General features: G+C 42.7%; 2 protein-coding genes across 6 annotated transcripts in view; one reads left to right on the forward strand and one right to left on the reverse strand.

The window, feature by feature from the left end:
- Positions 1-4,335, reverse strand: part of LOC118231537 (LON peptidase N-terminal domain and RING finger protein 1-like) — a 10,329-nt gene extending 5,994 nt beyond the window's left edge. Inside the window, exons 1-4 of the mRNA XM_035425418.1 lie at positions 3,588-4,335; positions 2,117-2,235; positions 1,760-1,882; positions 150-287 (exon numbers count right to left, since the gene is read on the reverse strand). Coding sequence (XP_035281309.1) covers positions 150-287; positions 1,760-1,882; positions 2,117-2,235; positions 3,588-4,206 — 999 coding nt within the window. The 5' untranslated portion in view covers positions 4,207-4,335. The remainder of the gene's footprint in view (positions 1-149; positions 288-1,759; positions 1,883-2,116; positions 2,236-3,587) is intronic.
- A 122-nt stretch (positions 4,336-4,457) lies between these two features.
- On the forward strand, positions 4,458-18,205 carry LOC118231276 (probable tRNA methyltransferase 9B). 5 transcript variants are annotated; one of them, XM_035424941.1, is made up of 7 exons: positions 4,458-4,524; positions 5,481-5,544; positions 13,323-13,592; positions 14,782-15,022; positions 15,359-15,532; positions 16,849-17,871; positions 17,904-18,205. In XM_035424941.1, exons 4-6 carry the CDS (start codon positions 14,869-14,871, stop codon positions 17,838-17,840), a joined length of 1,320 nt encoding a protein of 439 aa, XP_035280832.1. In that variant the 5' UTR covers positions 4,458-4,524; positions 5,481-5,544; positions 13,323-13,592; positions 14,782-14,868; the 3' UTR covers positions 17,841-17,871; positions 17,904-18,205. The 5 variants fall into 5 exon arrangements, with proteins under 5 accessions (XP_035280832.1, XP_035280828.1, XP_035280829.1 ...); XM_035424937.1 differs by having other exon boundaries at positions 16,849-18,205; XM_035424938.1 differs by having other exon boundaries at positions 13,328-13,592; positions 16,849-18,205.
- The last annotated feature ends 880 nt before the right edge of the window (positions 18,206-19,085 follow it).

The following is a 19,085-nucleotide window of genomic DNA, read 5'->3' on the forward strand; positions in this document are numbered from 1 at the left end:
CGTTTATAGGGCTGGCCCCGGTGTTGCGGTCCAGCCAAAAAGAAACACACTTCTGTGTGACTAATTAAACTGTCAGCAGAGAACACGTCTGCTAATATAGCGCTAATAATGCGTTGAAGTTCAAGGTGAGGGTGACCGCCGGGCCTTACCTCCTTGTGGTATGGAGCTTTGGCCTGCCCGTCACCCACCGGCGTTTTGGTACGCAGTCCGGGGGCGGAGCCTTGGGCCATTTCCTGCAGGCCCTCTTTCACCTTCTGACAATCAGGTGACACCAAATCATACACAATCTGCAAAAAAACAAACATAGACACATGGGGGCTAAGTAATAATAATAATAAAAATAATAATCTTTTCATGGGGCAAATAACTGACTTAGCCTATGCTTACTGTGTGAACTTGACTTGATGTGTTCATGGCTCTGGATAACTGATACTTTACAAGAATTGTACCTTTTATCTGACCTGTGTTATGTAGTTGTTCCAGTTACCTTCGGTATAGCACTTACAGTACGTCGCTTTGAATAAAATGCCAAATATAACGTAATGTAACTTATCAGTGGGTTACTGTGCAAACACTACAATTCTCTAGTTTCAGGGAATACACCAGCAGAGTCGACAGAGGTCAGGTTGTTCTGCTCTCTCTGTGTGGGAGAAATGTCTTATCAATAATTTCCTCGAAATTCCTTGCCAATTTCTCTCTTGGAAAAGGCAGTTTCTTACATAAGCCTTTCTAGGTATCTTTTCTTCAAGTTCAGTTAATGTAATAAAGTAGCTTTACCCACTGGAAAAAATGACATAATCTGATTATAGATTTATGTTCTCGTATATTAAAGTCAAGGTAGTGATCTTGAAAGTATATAGTGCATAGTCACTGGTCTTCGTATGAGAGCACATAATTTTTGTTTTCACACAAGATAATCAGGTAAGTCTTCTGATTCATGGCAACACAAATGTAAATGATTTGCTGGACAAGAATTTCAACAAGTAGGCTGCATCAATTTTTCCATTACCAACCGTGTAACCCATTGACTTTACTAGCTCAAACAGGTCCTCAAAAATTTGTGGAGAAGTTGCCGCTCACTGGCAACAAAGATTCTAAGCAATTAAACTACCAACAGAAGCTTTATCAGTGGGTTATTGTGCAAAGTGAAAACAAAATGCTCCAGTTTCAGGGAACATACTAGCCCAGTCCACAGAGGCCGGGCTGTTCTGCTCTCTCTCTGCGTGGGAGAAATCCCTTATAAATAATTTCCTTGAAGCCAACCCATCCGTTCTTGGAAAAGCCAGTTTCTTTATGTAAGCCCTTCCATGCATCTTTTCTTCACATTCGGTTAATGTGATAAAGACTAGCTTTACCCAGTGAAAAAAAAACTTACATAATCTGATTACAGACATACATTCTAGTGCAATAAAATAATGGTAATGAACACAAAGTGAAGATACACAAGTATAACCACTGGCCTTCACATGAGGGCACTTTTTTTTTTTTTTTAGACAAGAGAAACAGGTAAGTCTTCTAATGGCAACGCAAACATAAATGATATTCTTGAACGAGAATTTCAAGTAGGCTGCATCCATTTCCACAAGTTTTCACTACAAATTCGGTAATTCACTGACATAATACCTCGCAGAACCATGCCAGTGTTATGTACCTCTATGTTACAGAGCTCTATTAGGATACCAATATCAAATTCTGAAATGGTGGAGAACAGCAAAAGCGGTCAAAACTGTTGTTCGAAAAACAAGAATTTTAAAAGCACCTTTTCGACTTCCTTTTTGGCCGGGGCGAAGTCCCCGTCTAAAGCAAGACACTGGAGCAGCACCTGCAGCGATTTGTTGGCGCAGCCCATCTCCTGGAGGATTTTGCCTTTCTGGAAATACACCTGAGAGAAAATCAAAGTTCCCGTTCAGAGAGTGCAGCAGGACTCAACCAACTGAATCACAAACACTTTAAACTTTTATTAATTCAATCTATTTTTTTTTTTTTTTTTACACAGATTTACACAGTTCCATGAATTCAAGCTACAGAATGAAGCTAAAGGCCATTAGCACAAGCCAGGAATGGTGTAGCACATTTACACCATCGGCACAAGGGGCTCCTGCCCTAGTTTACACACCTCTGGGCTGCCAAGTGAGTTCAAACACAGCTCCTCCAGTTCCTTGAGGGCCGACTCGTACTGTTTGAGTCCAGCGTAGGACTCAGCTCTGAATATTCTCCCCAAGACCTCACCCGGATCTGGAGTAGAGAGGAAAAAAACGCTTTCAAAACCCAGCAAGCAAAACATTTACAGGCCGTGTTCTCACGTTCCTGATGTCTTCGATAACGCAAGACAGGACATGCAGTTGTTTGATTCGCTGTTTGATCTTAACACTATCTCCCAATTTGCTGCATTTCAGGATGCCAAAGCAAGTACACTGGTCTTGTACTGTACTGATCTTGCGTAATTGTTTATGCATGTAGCAGAGCATGTAAGGAAAGAGAGGCACATATTAGTCACACAAAGGAATTTATTTATATAACCTTGGAATCCACAGTAGATTGCATAACTTTGCACTTCCAAAGCTTAAAAGACAGCACTACTGAAAAGCTCTGAACTGTTCCAGAAAGACACCTCAACACATGTTTATAGATCAAATGAATTAAATGCTTTCTAAAGCCCCATCCTGTGTATTGTGTACAAGACAATAAACAAGTGTTAACATAAAGCAGGCAAAAATTTCTGAGACATCAATCTATTTAAATGTATAGGCCAACAGGTCTTTTTGAATCACTTCAACCAGGTATAAGACCATTTATTCCTCATGGCGCCTGCTATGTGCCAAATGTTGTGTTGTCAGTTGGTAGCTATGATCACTTTTAGCCACTGTGTGTGTGTGTGTGTGTGTTTGTGCGCGCGTGCGTGTCATTAGAATAATTTGAAGTTACATAACAAATCTGCGTGAGTATGAGGTGTACATCAGACTAGACTGGCTGTGTTCACCATGCAGGCTACTGGGCCATGTTCCATACACATATCAAATGGCTCTCGCATGACATTAAAAAAAGCTTCTTCTCATACATATTAACTCGGCATTACTGGATTAGAGGAAACAACACTGCCTCCCAACACCGATTACTGGCTACTGCAGCAAAATGCATTACAAAGTCCTATAGTTTCATTAAAGAAGTGAGCGACAGCAAAACATTTGGACACCCATGTCATCATTTATTCGAAATTGTTAGTTGTAAACGTTTAAACAGTTATTAAGGTTAAAAACGTTTTCCTCTTGTCACGACCCCGCTTACACAACGCGCTTCTACGCACGGGCTGCTACCGTTATACAATATCGGGTCGTATGAGGTCTACATGACAGAGGTGGCGATAGCTATGTTACATAAAAGATCACCATTTCAACACAAACATAATCATAGTGACTATGTTGTCTATACAACAATATGGGAAATTATAGCCTACTACCCTGTGTATTTTACCTACCGTTAGCAAGAGGGTTTAACTTGCGATAAACAGTTTTCTTCCCCAGTCCAATACACAGCTAGCTAACGATGGCTAAGCAAGGCTAGTCAACTAAAGAACTAGAAGGGCTTACCTGACTCAATCATATTACTGGACAGAACCAAGGCTTCTTCAAAGCGTCGTCTTCTGGTCAGATCTTCAATTTCCAAAATGACTTTTGACACTTTTGTCTCATCGGGGAACCATTTTTCCAGGATACCTAAGAGTATCACATTGGTTCTATGTGGCTGGCCTGAACCGCACCTCGTATCCATATCATTATTACAGAGCTTGCATTTTGAATATAGTTCTAGTTGTAAACAGCGTTTGCAATACGTATGTCCACAAGCAACAGTCACCGGTTCACTGAGAAATCTATGGCATCCTGGACAGCAAAACTTATCACCGGGGTCTTCCCTGTAGCTGTCATTCTTTGATGGTGTAGTCTTGTCGGTGTCTGAACCGTATGCCACCTTGAAATTCCGCAGAACACAGTCTACTAAAGTGCTTAGTTGTTCTGGCCTCACCGATCCATGCTTTATAGCCACTGAAAACAAATCAAGTGCTTCTTTAATACGATTTTGTGATGCTAACGTATCAGCTTTTTGTATGAGTAACTGGTGATCTATACTATCCTCTTCGTCCCATTCCATTTTATAAACTAAATCCTCCGGTATGAAAAATCTTCCACTGTCGGAATGTAAAACAGACATAGCTGCTAACTAATACACAGCACGGCGTTAGTTTTTAAAAATACAACCAAAAGCATCCTAATATGCCCTACAATATTGAGCGCTGTCTATGCATGATTCCATGGAATGATTTAACCCTGTAAAATAACTACTGTGGCTTCGGTTTTGTTACGTAGAAGATATACCACGTGGTGTTGAATTCGTGTTTTCATTGGTCGAATGAGCCGTATTATAAAACCCCGGGTATACAAGTTTCATAACTTCTCAAAGGAGGTCGATGTTGGTGACCGGTAGCAAGCTAGCAAGCAAAGCATTACAGTGCTGTGCGACGTGTGAAAAGTATGTGTGATATATGTATGTTTGGCGGTTTATGCACAATGAAAGCGCTGTCCCAGAATCGTCCCGTGGTTTGCTTAAGATTCTCCGGCATTATCTTTTGTTCATACAGGCCACCGACAACATCCACGTTACCAAACAAGCTAAGTCTAGCCTATGCCTTATAAAACACTAGCCTAGATCTGTGACTGTCATTTCACGTGTCTGAGATGTTACGGATGCGTTTTATTTGTCTTGCTTTAAAGAACGTGTTTTATTAATATATTAGTACTAGTAAGTGTAGACCCCATGTATCGTCTACCTGCAAACACACCTTTATACATTGACACAATTTCAGTAGCCTACATAGCCCATCGTAGGAATTATTCGTTTTTACAATTATTTTTTAAATGGAGTATAATCGCATACATAGCTACAGTAGGTCATTGGCCAACTGAAATGTTTTAGAAATGAAATAATGCAAATATCTTCATGTATACCGTATATGCTGCAATTTAAATATCTGTATGCGGCTGGAACAGCTGTGTTGAGTCCAGAACAATCCTCGAACGCACATGCCACCCAAGACACCCCCTTATCCTGTAATACTGCGGCCTCTTTATAAATCAGATGTTGTTGTCACTGCAGTGTCTATGGAGCAGTATTCAGAGGATGAGCTATTAACCAGCGTTGCTTTCTGTATGCACCCATCTGGTACTCAGTTTATTACAAATGCAGTGGAACATTAATTTAAAAAAAATCATTCATCTAAGGACATAGATGTCATTTTGACCTTTGTGAGGACAACACATTTTCTTCAGGATATTTTTTTTGGGAGGTGGGGGTGTATTTGATGTTGACCCCCCCACCCCCACCCCACACACACGCACTCCAGGGTCTATGTCCATGCATTTAATTACTGCGTTTAAAGTAGTCGATATTCCCAAAGCTTATTTTTTTATAATTTCTCCCCCATGCAGTTCCCTCAACATTCCCTGGCAATGAACGTGGAGAAAAACAAGCAAAGGTGGAGGGATGGATAAGGTAAGGGAAATACCCATCTGAACACATTTATCAAAGTAAGCAAGATTGTTCTCTAAAGGTGTCTCTAAAGGGTAACTAGGACAGTATTTTTTTCCCATTAAAATAGTTCTCTGTGAAGGGAACTTCAAATGTCTGACATAACAGACTAAATCTGTTCAGACAAATTTACAAAAAAAGTCATGGTCTTTGAACAATGAATGCACTTGCAGCCTTTTGAAGGGATTTCTCTGGCACTAATGAAGTTCATCACTAGAGGGAGCCCTCCTTCTGTAGGATATCTTTTTTCAGAGACCCCAGTTCATGAACAACTGAACTGGTGAATGTAGCTCTAGAGAATTCTGGCACTAAATAATTCTAAATGACATCATAAGGACACCGCACTGTCATTCAATGTTAACATCATAACTAGGCATGCTTATGCAGGCTAGCCAGCTCAAACACTGGTATGCATCTGTGTTCCTGAATGAACACAGTCAGTAGATTGCAAATTTGATTGCAAACTGCATGTACAAATTACTTTATTTGCATTACCTGACTGTAGCCAATGGGGTTGTCTGTGTAAACATGCTGTAGCTTTACATTAATGTACCGAAAGGCATGCTATAAACAAAGTGTATTTTTTGCATTGACTAATCAGGTTGACCAAGGTGCATGTCCCTTTCAAAACTATGACATCTTTGCCACCTCTGAATTCACAACCTTAAATAGTTTGGCCGTACTTTGATGGCATAAAAAAAATAATTTCACGTCATTTCTCTTTTCGTGAACATGTTGGTTTATAGCAGCTCATTCATTTGTGTGCAAATTCCACTTAATTGTCTAGCTAAAAGCAAATCAACAAAATCAGCTATCCAGCAAATTTATTTTATTTATGATGATGTCATATTTAATGTATGAGAATAATAGAAAAATAATGTAACCAGGTGATGTAACACAGAGTTATGGGGAATAAATTTGCTGCTTTGCTGAAGCCAGCCAATCAGCCTTCTGTGAAGAGGGCATTTAGAGATCCACACGCTCCCCCACATCCTACATTATTGGGGCTGACTCAGCATTGGGAGCAGCATGTACCCACTCCTGGGGAGTCAGCGGGCGAGGGGGGGGGGGGGGGGGGCAGATGAGGGACTGGGCCTTTATCTTCCATTTTAGGGGAAGTTACCTTTTTAGGAAAGTTATGTAAACAGTTATGCAACCACCAAATTTGTCATTAAAATGCACAGCTCAAGAGTTATTGTTCTAAAAAACATCACGTTAAATTTTGTTTATATCAGAAAAGTCCACAGGTCTATTAACATACAGAATGAACAGAAGGTATCCCCATGCTAAAATATAATTTTCACCCTTATTTTTTCTATGATTTTTGATAGGCTTAATGATGTTTCTTCTTCTGCTAAGACAAATTATGATGCAAAAGGCGTATTGTGGAATCGTCCATTTCAGGATTCATCTACCACACGTGGAGCCCAATTGTTTGTCAGTTAAAGTTAAATACTAAAATGTTTATACATACATTTAAAATGTATTTAAAGTGTATGTAACATTTAAAAGTTAATATTGACATCACAGATTATTGCTTTGTCTGATAATTTGCTTTAAAGGGTCTTTCTGTATAGCATTGTGCACTTATTTTCATTGTTAAGCAGTGTTTGCATGGGAAGGGAATTAGCCAGGGTCAAACAACATTACCGCATTTCCATGGCGACAGCAGTCCAGCAAATGGCATTTGAAAATGGTCTGACCTCTCCAAATCACCTGCTGCTCCACGCATAATAATGTGGTGAGCTCATCATTAACAACTCAAATGTTATGTCACTGCGGCTTGCTTCCTTGTTCCCAGCTCATCACCATCACTACCGCCAAACACAATCGTTATGGAAAACAGTACTTACCTATCACCATTCAATAAGTCACAACCAGTGAACGACTCAGAATTTTATTTTCATTCACACCAGCAAGCTACTGTTTTACTGTAATGGTGATTTTCCATTTTTTCTTTGGTGAGTAGGACTCCTAGTGGGTCATTATCCTAACAGAGAATTATGAATATTAATGTGCTATTAAAAAGGCAAGTGAATGTAGTGCATGGATTTTGGATGGCAATATTATTAGATAACCAAAATAAAAGCTCATAAACCTGAATTATGATGATAAAATAAATGAATTTTGCCTACATATAAAGGAGTGGCACAAGGGAGCTATAGATGAATTATGCTTTAAAATTATTTATTATTTTTGGCATGCATTTTTACTTTATTTTCTTTTTATTTGTACACATTAGTATGAAATAAATATCCCAAGGAAATCACAAACCATCATTGACTTTAACACAGGAAGGCATCTTTGGGTGGCTATTGACATCAATCATTCTTCTGAAGGAACACGTTAAAACACTCTGGTGTTCATTAATAAGGTGACAGCATTCCGGAACCCTAAATCATCCATCGCTCTTCCCGTTTGCTTGATGTTCCACAACTTTGATCTCGCATCCGGTGTGAGAAACTGCTTGTAAACCAGTTGTAAGGGAAGTCGCGTGTATTAGTGTTTCTGGCCCATTGGTACTCGGTCCAAGTTCCAGCGAGTTGTAGTGCCTGTGGTGTTTCACTCCGCTCATGCAGTTTAGACATTTTATTCAGCTATTCATTTGTCTTTTTTGAGTGGATTTAGTTTCCCCTCCGTGTTCCCTGAGAGATTTTCAGACAGTAGAGGGCGTACTTTTTGGGATTTGGGTATGTGGTCTTGCTGCTGACTCCTTGTAGGTTGTGATGTTTTTTTCTGCGCTGTGCTGAAGGAATTACATCTGGCATGCTGTACTTCTGGAAATGTATATAAAACGTGTTTATACAGAAGACCTGAATTAATTGAAGGTGTCTGGCAGCGAATTATGACAGGAGATAAAAATATCGTGTGAGGTGAAAAATAATGTGATTGAACATCGGGTGAGATATGCCAGCCTTTGTGTGCAGAAGCAGGTAAAGCAGGTGCTTTTTCTGTGGGGAGAAAATGTCAGTTTAAGCAGAGTGCACAACATTATTCCCCCCCCCCCCCCATTTTAATGATGTGACCGTCTGGTTACCACGGTGATGTGTTTATGCTGTAAAAAAACTTCTGGTCATAGGTGGAGGTCATAATGAGATTCCAGTTATATTGCGTTTTCACCATGGTACCAATACCACGCAATGGGAAGGTTTTACTGCAGTGTTACACAAGTGTGGTCACAACACCAATTAATACAGACTGTGATAAGCACAAATACATAATGTGAGATGCCCTGCGATGGAGTGGCAAACTGTCCAGGGTGTATTCCTGCGTCTCGCCCCAAAGCATGCTGGGATAGGTTTCAACAGGCAGAAATAAGTGTTACTGTATATCAATGAATTTACAATTAATATCTCTGGCATATGATGCCAGGTTATGATATTGATTTATTTATCAAATATTTGCCAAGGATAGCCTGTGAAAACACAATAAAATGAATTTATACAGGATATGAATATGAACCATGAACGCAGATGGCTGGACTTACTGAAGGGACGGTCAGCTTTCCATCCAAGCTTTATCCTTGAATGGAACGCTATTTGGGATGTTATTTAGCAATACACTGCAACCTTCCTGTGTACTTTGCAGGGGTACCCAGAATGCAGCTGGTATTTTCCACACTCCCCCCCCCCCCCCCCCCCATTCACATCTGTTATTTTCATGTCTTTTTCCTTCCGTTTAAATGGCCAATTTGTCCTTCCTTCCTCAGACGCCGCGATCAGTTCGTCTATAAAAACGTCTTGTGCCTGCGAGGAAGCGGGAGAACAGACTTATTTTCTGCAGAGCCACAAATAGCACGTATCACGTTGCACCTGCCCCGCGTCCGCACTGAAACGAGACGCCTTTCTGCATGATCACAACATCCTCTCACAGTCTGATGGCTCTCCCACAGATGTGTCCTGAGAAGGTCATCTTCATCCATCCAGACACCTTTACGAAATCTCAGTTGTGCTCTTGGGGCTGCCAGATGGATCCTGATTGCTGCAGGAAGCTGTGTGCCAGGAAGAGGTAATTCAACGCTGCGATATCCTCTTAAGACCTGGCAGTTCATTTTCGTCCCCTGTAGGGGACACAAGTCTCTGGTCTTGATCTCAAGAACCATATCTTTTGTGGTGAAGCCTACAGTACAAGGGGCATTGAATTAAAATCAAAATGAATAGTTTAAAAAATATTTTCACTGCATTGGTCATTACTTAATGCAGAATAAAGATTTCATTGCACTTTCAGAGAGGCTGCAGGTTTTCTGGTACAGTAAATATTCGAACGGGCGTGCTCCTCCTTCACTGGGAATACCTGAACAAATTCGTCCCTTCACGTTTCTGCGTAAATTCAATTTACGGTTTTACAAATCAAACGGATGATACATTTTTGATGTGAAAAGAAAACTTTTTTTTTCTCCCAATTTGCAGTCGAAATTTTCTGTCGTCTGTCTTTCTCGGTTTGCAACGCGGAAGCCGTCCTGCACGGCGGGCATTACGTGGTTTTTTTTAAAAACCATTAAACTGACAGTGAGGTGAAATGTGAACGCTAAGACGCTGGGGCTTCGCCAGCGTGCCCGCGTATCCGTAGAAGATAATGGCCTCTGCTCCCTGCGGATGCACCGTCTCTCTCCTGCAGATCTATAGTGATGCGACGCGTGACATCAGCAGCGCCGTATTACTGGCCAACGGTCATGCAGAGTTTCTCCAGGAGGGCCTTGTTTCGCCACGGGCCTAATCCATGCGGATAAGCCTCTCTGCACTCCCGTTGCTCGTGTCTAACTGTCCTCGCTGAGGCACTTTGCAGTCGCTGCAATTATTTAAAGTTTTTGTTTTTGATTCTCGCCCTGCGGTATGGTCTTTTTCCTCTTTATTCTGGTCCTCAGAAACACACCAGTCAAATGTGGAGCAGCGCTACTTTTAATCTTTAACGAATATTGATTTTTATATATTTATTTATTTATTTATTTTGGCAGATTGCATAAGTGGCTTCTTGAGCCCTTAATGTTAGCACGGACCTTTAAAAGCAGCATTTAAATATTCCCTGTGATTACGAAAAGGGACATGGTGTACTCTAGATGAAATTAGAGGCATCGCATTCAGCCAAACATAATCATTGCAGTGAATTATTTATGAATTGCTGAGTATTTACTATCAGCTGCTTCAGATGACACACATCCAACCCAGACATTCTTTCTTAGGCTTAGCCATCATGAGCAAGGGTATAAATAAAAATAAATAAATAAAAAAACTGAACAAATTAGGTCAGCTTTCTTTTTTCGCCTTCATCTGCCTTCTCTCTCTCAACTGTTGTCTGTAGAACACTATGAGAACTATGAGTCATTCAAAACTGTGAAATAAATGTTCCGGAGGACCTACTGAGGGCACAATAATTTTTGGGAGACAAAGTAAACCTTAACCTATTCCTTAGCCTTAAAATTCTCTGACAATAGAGGACGCACACTGTATGACACGTCCAGGAAGTGACTCATTCTCAACACTGCCGGGATACTTCTTCCAAAGTTTAGACTGAACATTTGATATTCTCTAATATAGATGTCCTTGGTTGATGGCTTAAAAAGTATTAAAGAGAACACTTTGTTTCAACTTCTCAACATTATTTTGTTATGTATCATTGCATGTTTGGAAGCCTGATCCAGTCCTCTCGAAAGAAATGACTAAATGAATAATAAAAAATGTTATCGTTTTGTAACAGGCTATAACAGCCATCTTGTCGATGATTCCTTTGTGCAATTGCCATGGAAACCATTTCCATACTTTTATTGATTCTCATTTCAGGCCATAACGAGGACTGCCTGACAAATGTTATGCTGTTGAAAGCAATTATAACAAAAATGATAATTTTCTACATTTTGTTCTTCTGTGCTCGCTGTACCTGCTCATCTGCGTCATGTTTATATCAGTTGGTATGTCTCCTAGATGTTAATATAAGACATAATCAGCTACCTTTGATCCTTTGATCTTTCATAGCTAGCAAGACCTTTTCTTTCAAATTAAAGCTGACAGTCTGCACTTTAATATCACCTGCATTGTTCTATTTCAGTTAAAATGTGCTAGAGAAAATAAGATTTTGTCACTGTCCCTATACTTACATAGATATTCACTTGATCGGGCACTTAGACAGTACATGCACACACTTGTCTAAGGTTATCTGCATTTTTACTGATTCACTGTAACCCTTTATGTGCAAACTGTGCAAATGTAGCTGTTTCATAACCCCAAGATGGGACAATACCCTCAATATATGTGTGTCATTGCTTGACTGTGTAATTATTCCTGTTTCTCAAAGTTGCCACACTCAAATATAAATCTAAATATATATGAATCTCTCTCTCTCTCTCTCTCTCTCTCTCTCTCCCTTTCTGTGTATGATATGTCAATGATTTCTCTGATAGTTTTATTCATTGTTTTTATCCTAAAAGTAGTAGTAGTAAAGTTCTAATACTGCCCTCTTCAGGATCTAAAGTATTTGGAAGTTGGAGAATTATTATTGTATAATTAATACAGAATTAATATATTTATTAACCAATCAAAAGTGACTGTTTTAAATCATAAGTGAAATTGAAGTGAATATTCATACAGAACAGACACGCTGTGTCACACTTGAAGTGTTCCTGTTTAGAAATGACACACTTTAAACAAAACAAATGTTGTCGTAGTCATCGTCAATCAATATTAGTCTCTTTCAGAGCTGACTGTAGATGTCTAACAATGCCTAACTATAGCCACTGATAGTGGAACAAAGCACATGTACAGAATGTGCATGGAGAGTGGAGACTGACTGCAGTGAAATTGGTTTTTTCACACCTTGACACTTCTGTATAAAGATCTTGACCCTGACTGAATATTGCCTCTTCAAACAGGGGCTGAATTACTTCACATTTTCCTTCGATATACAATCTTTTCTAGCCTTAAACCACATTTTTGCGGTGTAATGTAAAGGCACGAGTGTGCCTTGTTTGAAAGCCGGGAACAGTTACATTTCAAACGTTTCAGTTAATCATTGCAACAAAAGCCTGCCTGGCTGGCTGGCGTCATAGTGAGAGAACGTGCTGCAGGAATGACAATAAGAGTGACAGAAGAAGTTGGAATGTGACCGGGGAAGGAAAGAGAGGTTGCGCGCTCACACAGAAGGGTGGGCAGAGGAGCCTTGTTATCCGTGCACCGCTCCGCAGCTGGAAACAGAAGCCTGGAAGGGCTGTCAAACGAAGAGCGGATTCATTTTGTCACCTGTGACTGAATGAGGAGAGGAAGCATTTACGTTTATGTGTGAGTCTGTGTGTGTGAGCCTGTGTGTGTGTGTGTGTGCGTGTCTGTGTGTGTGTGCGTGTGTGCCTGTGTGTGTGTGTTTGTATGTGCGTCTGTGTGCCTGTGTGTGTGTGCGTCTGTGTGTGTGTGTGTGTGTGTGTGTGTGTCTGTGTGTGTGTGCCTGTGTGCCTGTGTGTGTGTGTGTGTGCGTTTGTGTGCCTGTGTGTGTGTGCGTCTGTGTGTCTGTGTGTGTGTGTGTGTGCGCCTGTGTGTGTGTGTTTGTGTGTGCGTCTGTGTGCGTGTGTGTGTGCGCGTGTGTGTGCCTGTGTGTGTGCATCTGTGTGCCTGTGTGTGTGTGCGCCTGTGTGTGAGTGCCGGTGTGTGTATGTGTGTGTGCGTGTGTGTGCCTGTGTGTGTGCGCCTGTGTGTGTGTGTGTGTGTGCGCGCGTGCGAGGGTTCAGGTTCTCAGGAGCCTGTCTTGTTTGCTCTCCTCAGAACAGATTACAGCAGCTCCTCTCCTGCCGGAGTGCTGGAGCGGTTGATGCTGCGCGCTGGCTGGCCTCCTCTGCTCTCCCGGGGACAGCGGCACAAATGAGCGCCGTCTGGCAGGCGCGGAGGGTCCGGGGGGAGACGGAAGCACGCTGACGGAGCGGGACCGCTGCCGTGCCGAAACCATCTCAGATGCGCTGCCGTCCTGGGACAGGTGCGAGCCGGAGCAGGAACAGGATCGAAGCGATGTGGGGGGAAAAAAGGACAAACAAACAGGTGAGCTGTTTTGTCCGGGCTGTATGCGGGAGCCGTTAGACGCGGTGCCGCGGCGTGCTTTGATAACAGTAGCTCCGCGCGGCGAGCGTGTGCCGGAGCCGCTAGTTTCCGCGTCTGCGACGTACGCGGCTCTCTGCGCGTGGGTTTCTGAGGAGGAGGATGCCGTCAGTGTTGTCTATTATGTTGTCATCGCTTTCACCCTCTGATAAACTGTGCATGCAGCTATTTCATTGGAATCACAGCGCAGGAATACCGTAGAACTAAGTGAAATTGATTGACAGTTTTATTGTGTGTGCGCGTGTAATTTAATTAGTGAACAAAACAAAGTTCATCACCTATGAGATTTGTGATTGTAAAACTATTTTTCTTCATAGCATCTTGAAAATGAATAACTCCAAAAAGAAAACAGTCATTTTTCATCAACAAAACAGTATAAAAATTTTAACAGGTCAGCCACTAAAATTGTAATTTATTTTTTAAATCTAGTATTCTAGTTTTTGAATGCCCTCGAGCACTGCCAGCCAAGGTTCATTTTAGCTGCATGCCAGTGTGCGATGAACATCTAGATATTACCAGGAAGCACTTTAGAGAAGTGCATCTTATTCATAATTGAAACACCAGACACAGAAAGACTAACTCAGAAGGCCTTAAGATTAAATTGAAATATGAGATTCTAATCATGTAAAGCAATATGCTTATTAAGCATTAATTTCAATTTCCTTTGAATTTAATAACGCTGCCTCAATATCGAGCAACAAATAACTGATGTCACACTTTTTTTTCTTTTTTTTCCTTTTTTTTTTACTGTAGCTAATAAAATGTAGGCTATATTCTCTAATCTTCACCATTTCAAAAGGTTTCCAAAAACAGAATTAATAATAAATTATAAATATGTGTTTTTTTGTTAAATTACATTTTACATCAAGTCGCTTCTTACTTGGTGTCAGCTGATGTCTTGTTAGGAAGGATAAGGAAAGCAGTCATTTCTAACTCTAAGGCCTTCTAGACCTTCTGTGTACCCCATTCTGTAATAACCCAATCAGACGATTAAAACTGTATCACTCCCTGGACACCACTATTTTGTCACTGATTAGTTTTTTCTCTCCCTTTACACATATTCGTCCTTTATTATTCTTGCACCCGAAAAGGAAGACAGTCCCAGAATGTGTACGGCTCTGTTTTGTCGCAGGGCTTGGCGTCGGTGATGAGAATGACTTGCATACTAAGCAGGACACCGTGGCCTGAGTCACAACGGAAATGCACCTGAAGAACAAGGATGGAGACTGAAGCGGCCTTTCTGGAGAGGCGCTATGTGCACAGCGTCTACGAGAAGACCGCTCCCTACCTGGGCCACCTGCAGGGCAAGGCCTGGCCTCGGGTTCGACAGTTCCTCCTCCAACAGAAACCGGGCAGTCTGGTGGCTGACATTGGTAAGCTTTTCCATTAGCTCTCTGGAATAAAGTTCATTTTAAATTTACATTTTTAAACCTATATGCCTCTTGTTTGTCAACGTGCTACAATGACACTAAATTGTACACTGAATCGTGCATATGGGACAGGGGGCAGGAGTCTTTTGGGGCAGTCATGTCAAAAACACCCATAGTGTGACTATCCATCTTGCATTTTGATAAAACTGCACAGAAAACAAGGATGTCACGACAGGAGATTTGCACCGTGCATAATCGTTGCCGCTATAACATGAAAAAAAAAATGCTTTCTATTTCTGAGAAAAATGACCTTCGTTTGAATGCCTTTTGTTTTGGCAGGCTGTGGCACTGGGAAGTATCTGAATGTCAATCGTGAAGTCCGCACGGTGGGCTGTGATCTGTGTGGCCCCCTAGTGGCCAAAGCCAGGAAGCAGGGGAATGAAGTGCTGGTGTGTGACAACCTTCGCCTCCCCTTCAGGAACAGCATCTTCAGCGCTGTCATATCCATCGGCGGTAACCACACTCCATCTTACGCATTTAACCCTTTAAGGTGTGAGGTCACAGATACGTGATCGGAATGTTCTTAACTGAACATTCTAACGCTGACGTATCAATCACTGCTGAAAGCAATGGAGTTCTAGAACACTGATGGAGAATTTTGACTGAACGTTCCTGGCTTAAAACCTACTCTTAAAATGGTTAACAACTATCACAGGTGGATGTTACCAGTAACATGTGTTTCACTTCAAGATGTCATCCAGGCTGATAACTGTCCTCTGACTTATAAATGAAAGCAAGTGTTAATTTATTTCTCTGCACTAGTGCAGTTTGATGGTATAATTTAAATGGTTGCAGAATTCGCCAAACAATATTTGCAAGGACTGATGTTGTAAAGTTAAAATGAATGGCAAATGTTGATTGAATCCAGACCTCTCAATATCAAGGGCAGATGTATGATTTTCCTCCAGGGTTAGGCCTTTGTGCCGAATCTTCAGTATGCAAACAGATTTACAAAGTCTTTAGCACATTGTGTTGCTGAGAAACTTGCAGACTGGAGTGGGATAATAAGTGGTAATTTTCTGTGCACATGCTTGTCTGTGCGCTCATGTATATACTGTATATTTGTGAGTGTGTGTGTGCACACATGCATGCTTGTGTGTGTATGTGTGTGTGTGCATGTGTGTGCATGCATGCCTGCATGTGTGTGTATGTGTGTGCTTGCATGTGTGTGTGGGTGCGTGTCTGTGTGTGTGTGTGCATGTGTGTGTGTCTTTGAGTCCAGGACTTGGCCAGAGAGATGGTCTTTGAGGCTCTTCAGTTTTACAGGGAAACACAGATAAAGCAGCACAGAGAGAAAAAATAAGAGGGAAAAGAGATGAAGAGAACAAAGAAACAAGGTCTCGGTAGGGATGCAGAAGAATGGCAAATTCAGAAAGATGTGGTGCACAAAAAAAGCAAAGAGTTTAGGAAGAGAGTCTGCAGAAGGTCTTTAATCCCCTAGTCATGAGATTAAAATAAATAAATAAAAACAACAGGTTGCCAAAATTAGCTAACTAAGTGTATGCGTTTGGTTTGGGCATTGGTGTTTGGTCATACCAGCTGGAGGCAGGATACTGAAGGAGAAACTCCTTGAATTAACCAGGCTTGAATCTGTTATCTAGTGAATGGCCTGGCATGTCTGGCCATAGTCATCGAAGTATGAAGTGGCTTTGTAGCACTTCAAGTGCTTACAGTCAGTCGAGTAAAAATGAGTGTTCCTCGGTTTACAGCATAACATAGCCGACAGCATAACCGATTAGCTCTTGAAACGCAGTGCTCTTTATTCGTAGTGATTCATCATTTTTCCACCCCGGAGAGGAGGGTGTGCGCGATAAGAGAGATGGCGAGGACGGTGGCCCCGGGAGGGGAGCTCATGATTTACGTCTGGGCCCAGGAACAGAAGCTGCGCCGCTTCCCCAAGCAGGACGTCCTGGTGCCGTGGAACGGGGCCTTGTGCTCCAGGAACTCTTCCGAATCCGGGGACGCGCGTTCGGGTCGCGCCGACCTGCCGGAGGGCCGCGCGGGGACGGACCCCCTGGGGGGCGGGACGGGCGGGCGGCGCGCCCACAGTTTGGGGGGGGACTACGTGGCGATGGGCAGGTGCTGCTTCAGAATCCCGTCCCAGCGGGAAGACGCCAGGGCGCCCCGCGCCTGCTTGAGCCGGGCCCTGCGGTCCTGGTTCTTCTCCAAGTCCCTGGACGAGTCCGGCATGAGGCGCTGCGTGGAGGGGCTTCAGCTCCGGAGCGGCCCGGCGCAGTGGGCGGACAGCGCGGTTCTGGTTCAGCCCGTCCGGCACGGCAGCGTCGATCTGGGCCTCGGCGGCCCGCTGCTCCGGCAGACCAGCCTCGACGACGACGACGACGACGTGTTCGCGGAACCGGCGAATCAGGAGGAGGAGGAGGCGGGGGAGCAGTGGCTGAAAGTCGCCGGCGCTCTGACAGAGGTGAACGGGGGCGAGCGAGGACGCGCCCGCGGGGACCACGTCGCCGCGGAAACCCGCCAGCTCTCCGCCGCGGTGAGGAGCGCGAACGTCTTGAACCGCGGCGCCGGGACGCGAGCCGCCCCGCCGGGCTCCGCGGGCTCCATCCTGGAGACGGTGAGCCTGGACGGGCGGGAGGGCGACCGGGCGGACGCTGGAGACCTGATGCGCTACTACCACGTTTTCAGGGGAGGAGAGCTGACCCGCCTGATCGAGGACAGCGTCCCGGAGCTCAGCGTTCAGAGCTCCTGCTTCGACCACGGAAACTGGTGTGTGATCGCCAAGAAAAAGGGGTCCTCTTAAGAGCCTTTCTCCAATAACGATCAGAATGTCCATCATTCGAACAGCATCGGCAGTGTACTCTATATCTGGAACTATTATTATGACCTACATGGGAAAATTAGATAGTGAATTCCCATTAACTGTACTAAATCAGTTTTCATTAGGCCTACCCTTATTGTCTCATTGTTTTGACAACCCCCCCCCCCCCCCCCACATAGAAAATTACTCAATATATGAATCATATCAGGTACAAAAACAATACAATTCAGTGTCCAATATCAATCTCTTGTCAAGTTTAAGTTTGAGTTTTGCACTCATCTGTTTTAAATTGTGTCCAAAATGATAATTTACACATAAAAAATAAATTATCTTGCTCATAAGATGAAGAAATCTTTCAGCAATGGCTTTTTAAACCACTGGAGTCATATCACAAGCAGCTTTCACATGTCTTATATTAGTGTGCCTGTGTTAACAGATTACCCAATAGCCCTTGATGAACATTTACCGAGGTTTAAATGTGTAAGACGAAATACGTTTCTAAACAGTTCCACTGGATGTGAGACTCCATACATTATGCAAAGCCGGAATGCAGTGGTACAGGCCCGGAATGAGTTTGTTTACAGCGTAGGTCTGTTAAAGCGATGTGGTTGAAGAATGAAAGCAGTAGCCTACTTGATTTGAATATGCACCATGGTTACAGATGGTCGCGGACCACATGACCCGCTCAGGTCATTCTCTTCTGCTCGTATTTTACGGCGCATTGTTAAGACACAAAACCCGTGTTCTTATCAGGCGAGCGCAGGACGGCTCCACAGCATGGCTCAAACGGTTTTGAAAAACGACCGTCTTTGTATGCGATTAAAAAAAAAAAAAAAAAACAGAACCAGCGATTATATTTTCCTCCAGACGGCCTTAGTCCCTCTACCGCAACCAGCTATTTTCAGCAACATCTGCTTTTATTGGAATTAATCAGGCCTGCCTTGCCAATTTAGGCCATTTGGACCAATGGTGCGCAGAAAATCTGAACCGTTGCCGTGTAAAAATATCCTGTAATTAGACAGTTGCAGTTCTAGATGATGGCCACCAGATGGCAGGATAGCAGTACTGAACAACTAACATTTCGTTCTGTCTTCATAGCAGATGAGGATCATGGAATTAGTACCCTAGAATTCTATGATCGTCATTTGCTAACCCTAATCCTAATCCTAACCCTAATAACTAGAGAACTGAGCTGATGTAGTCTCTACAAGTAAGGTGTTCTTTTCG

Source organism: Anguilla anguilla, chromosome 7 (assembly GCF_013347855.1).
Source record: "Anguilla anguilla isolate fAngAng1 chromosome 7, fAngAng1.pri, whole genome shotgun sequence".
Taxonomy (NCBI): domain Eukaryota; kingdom Metazoa; phylum Chordata; class Actinopteri; order Anguilliformes; family Anguillidae; genus Anguilla; species Anguilla anguilla.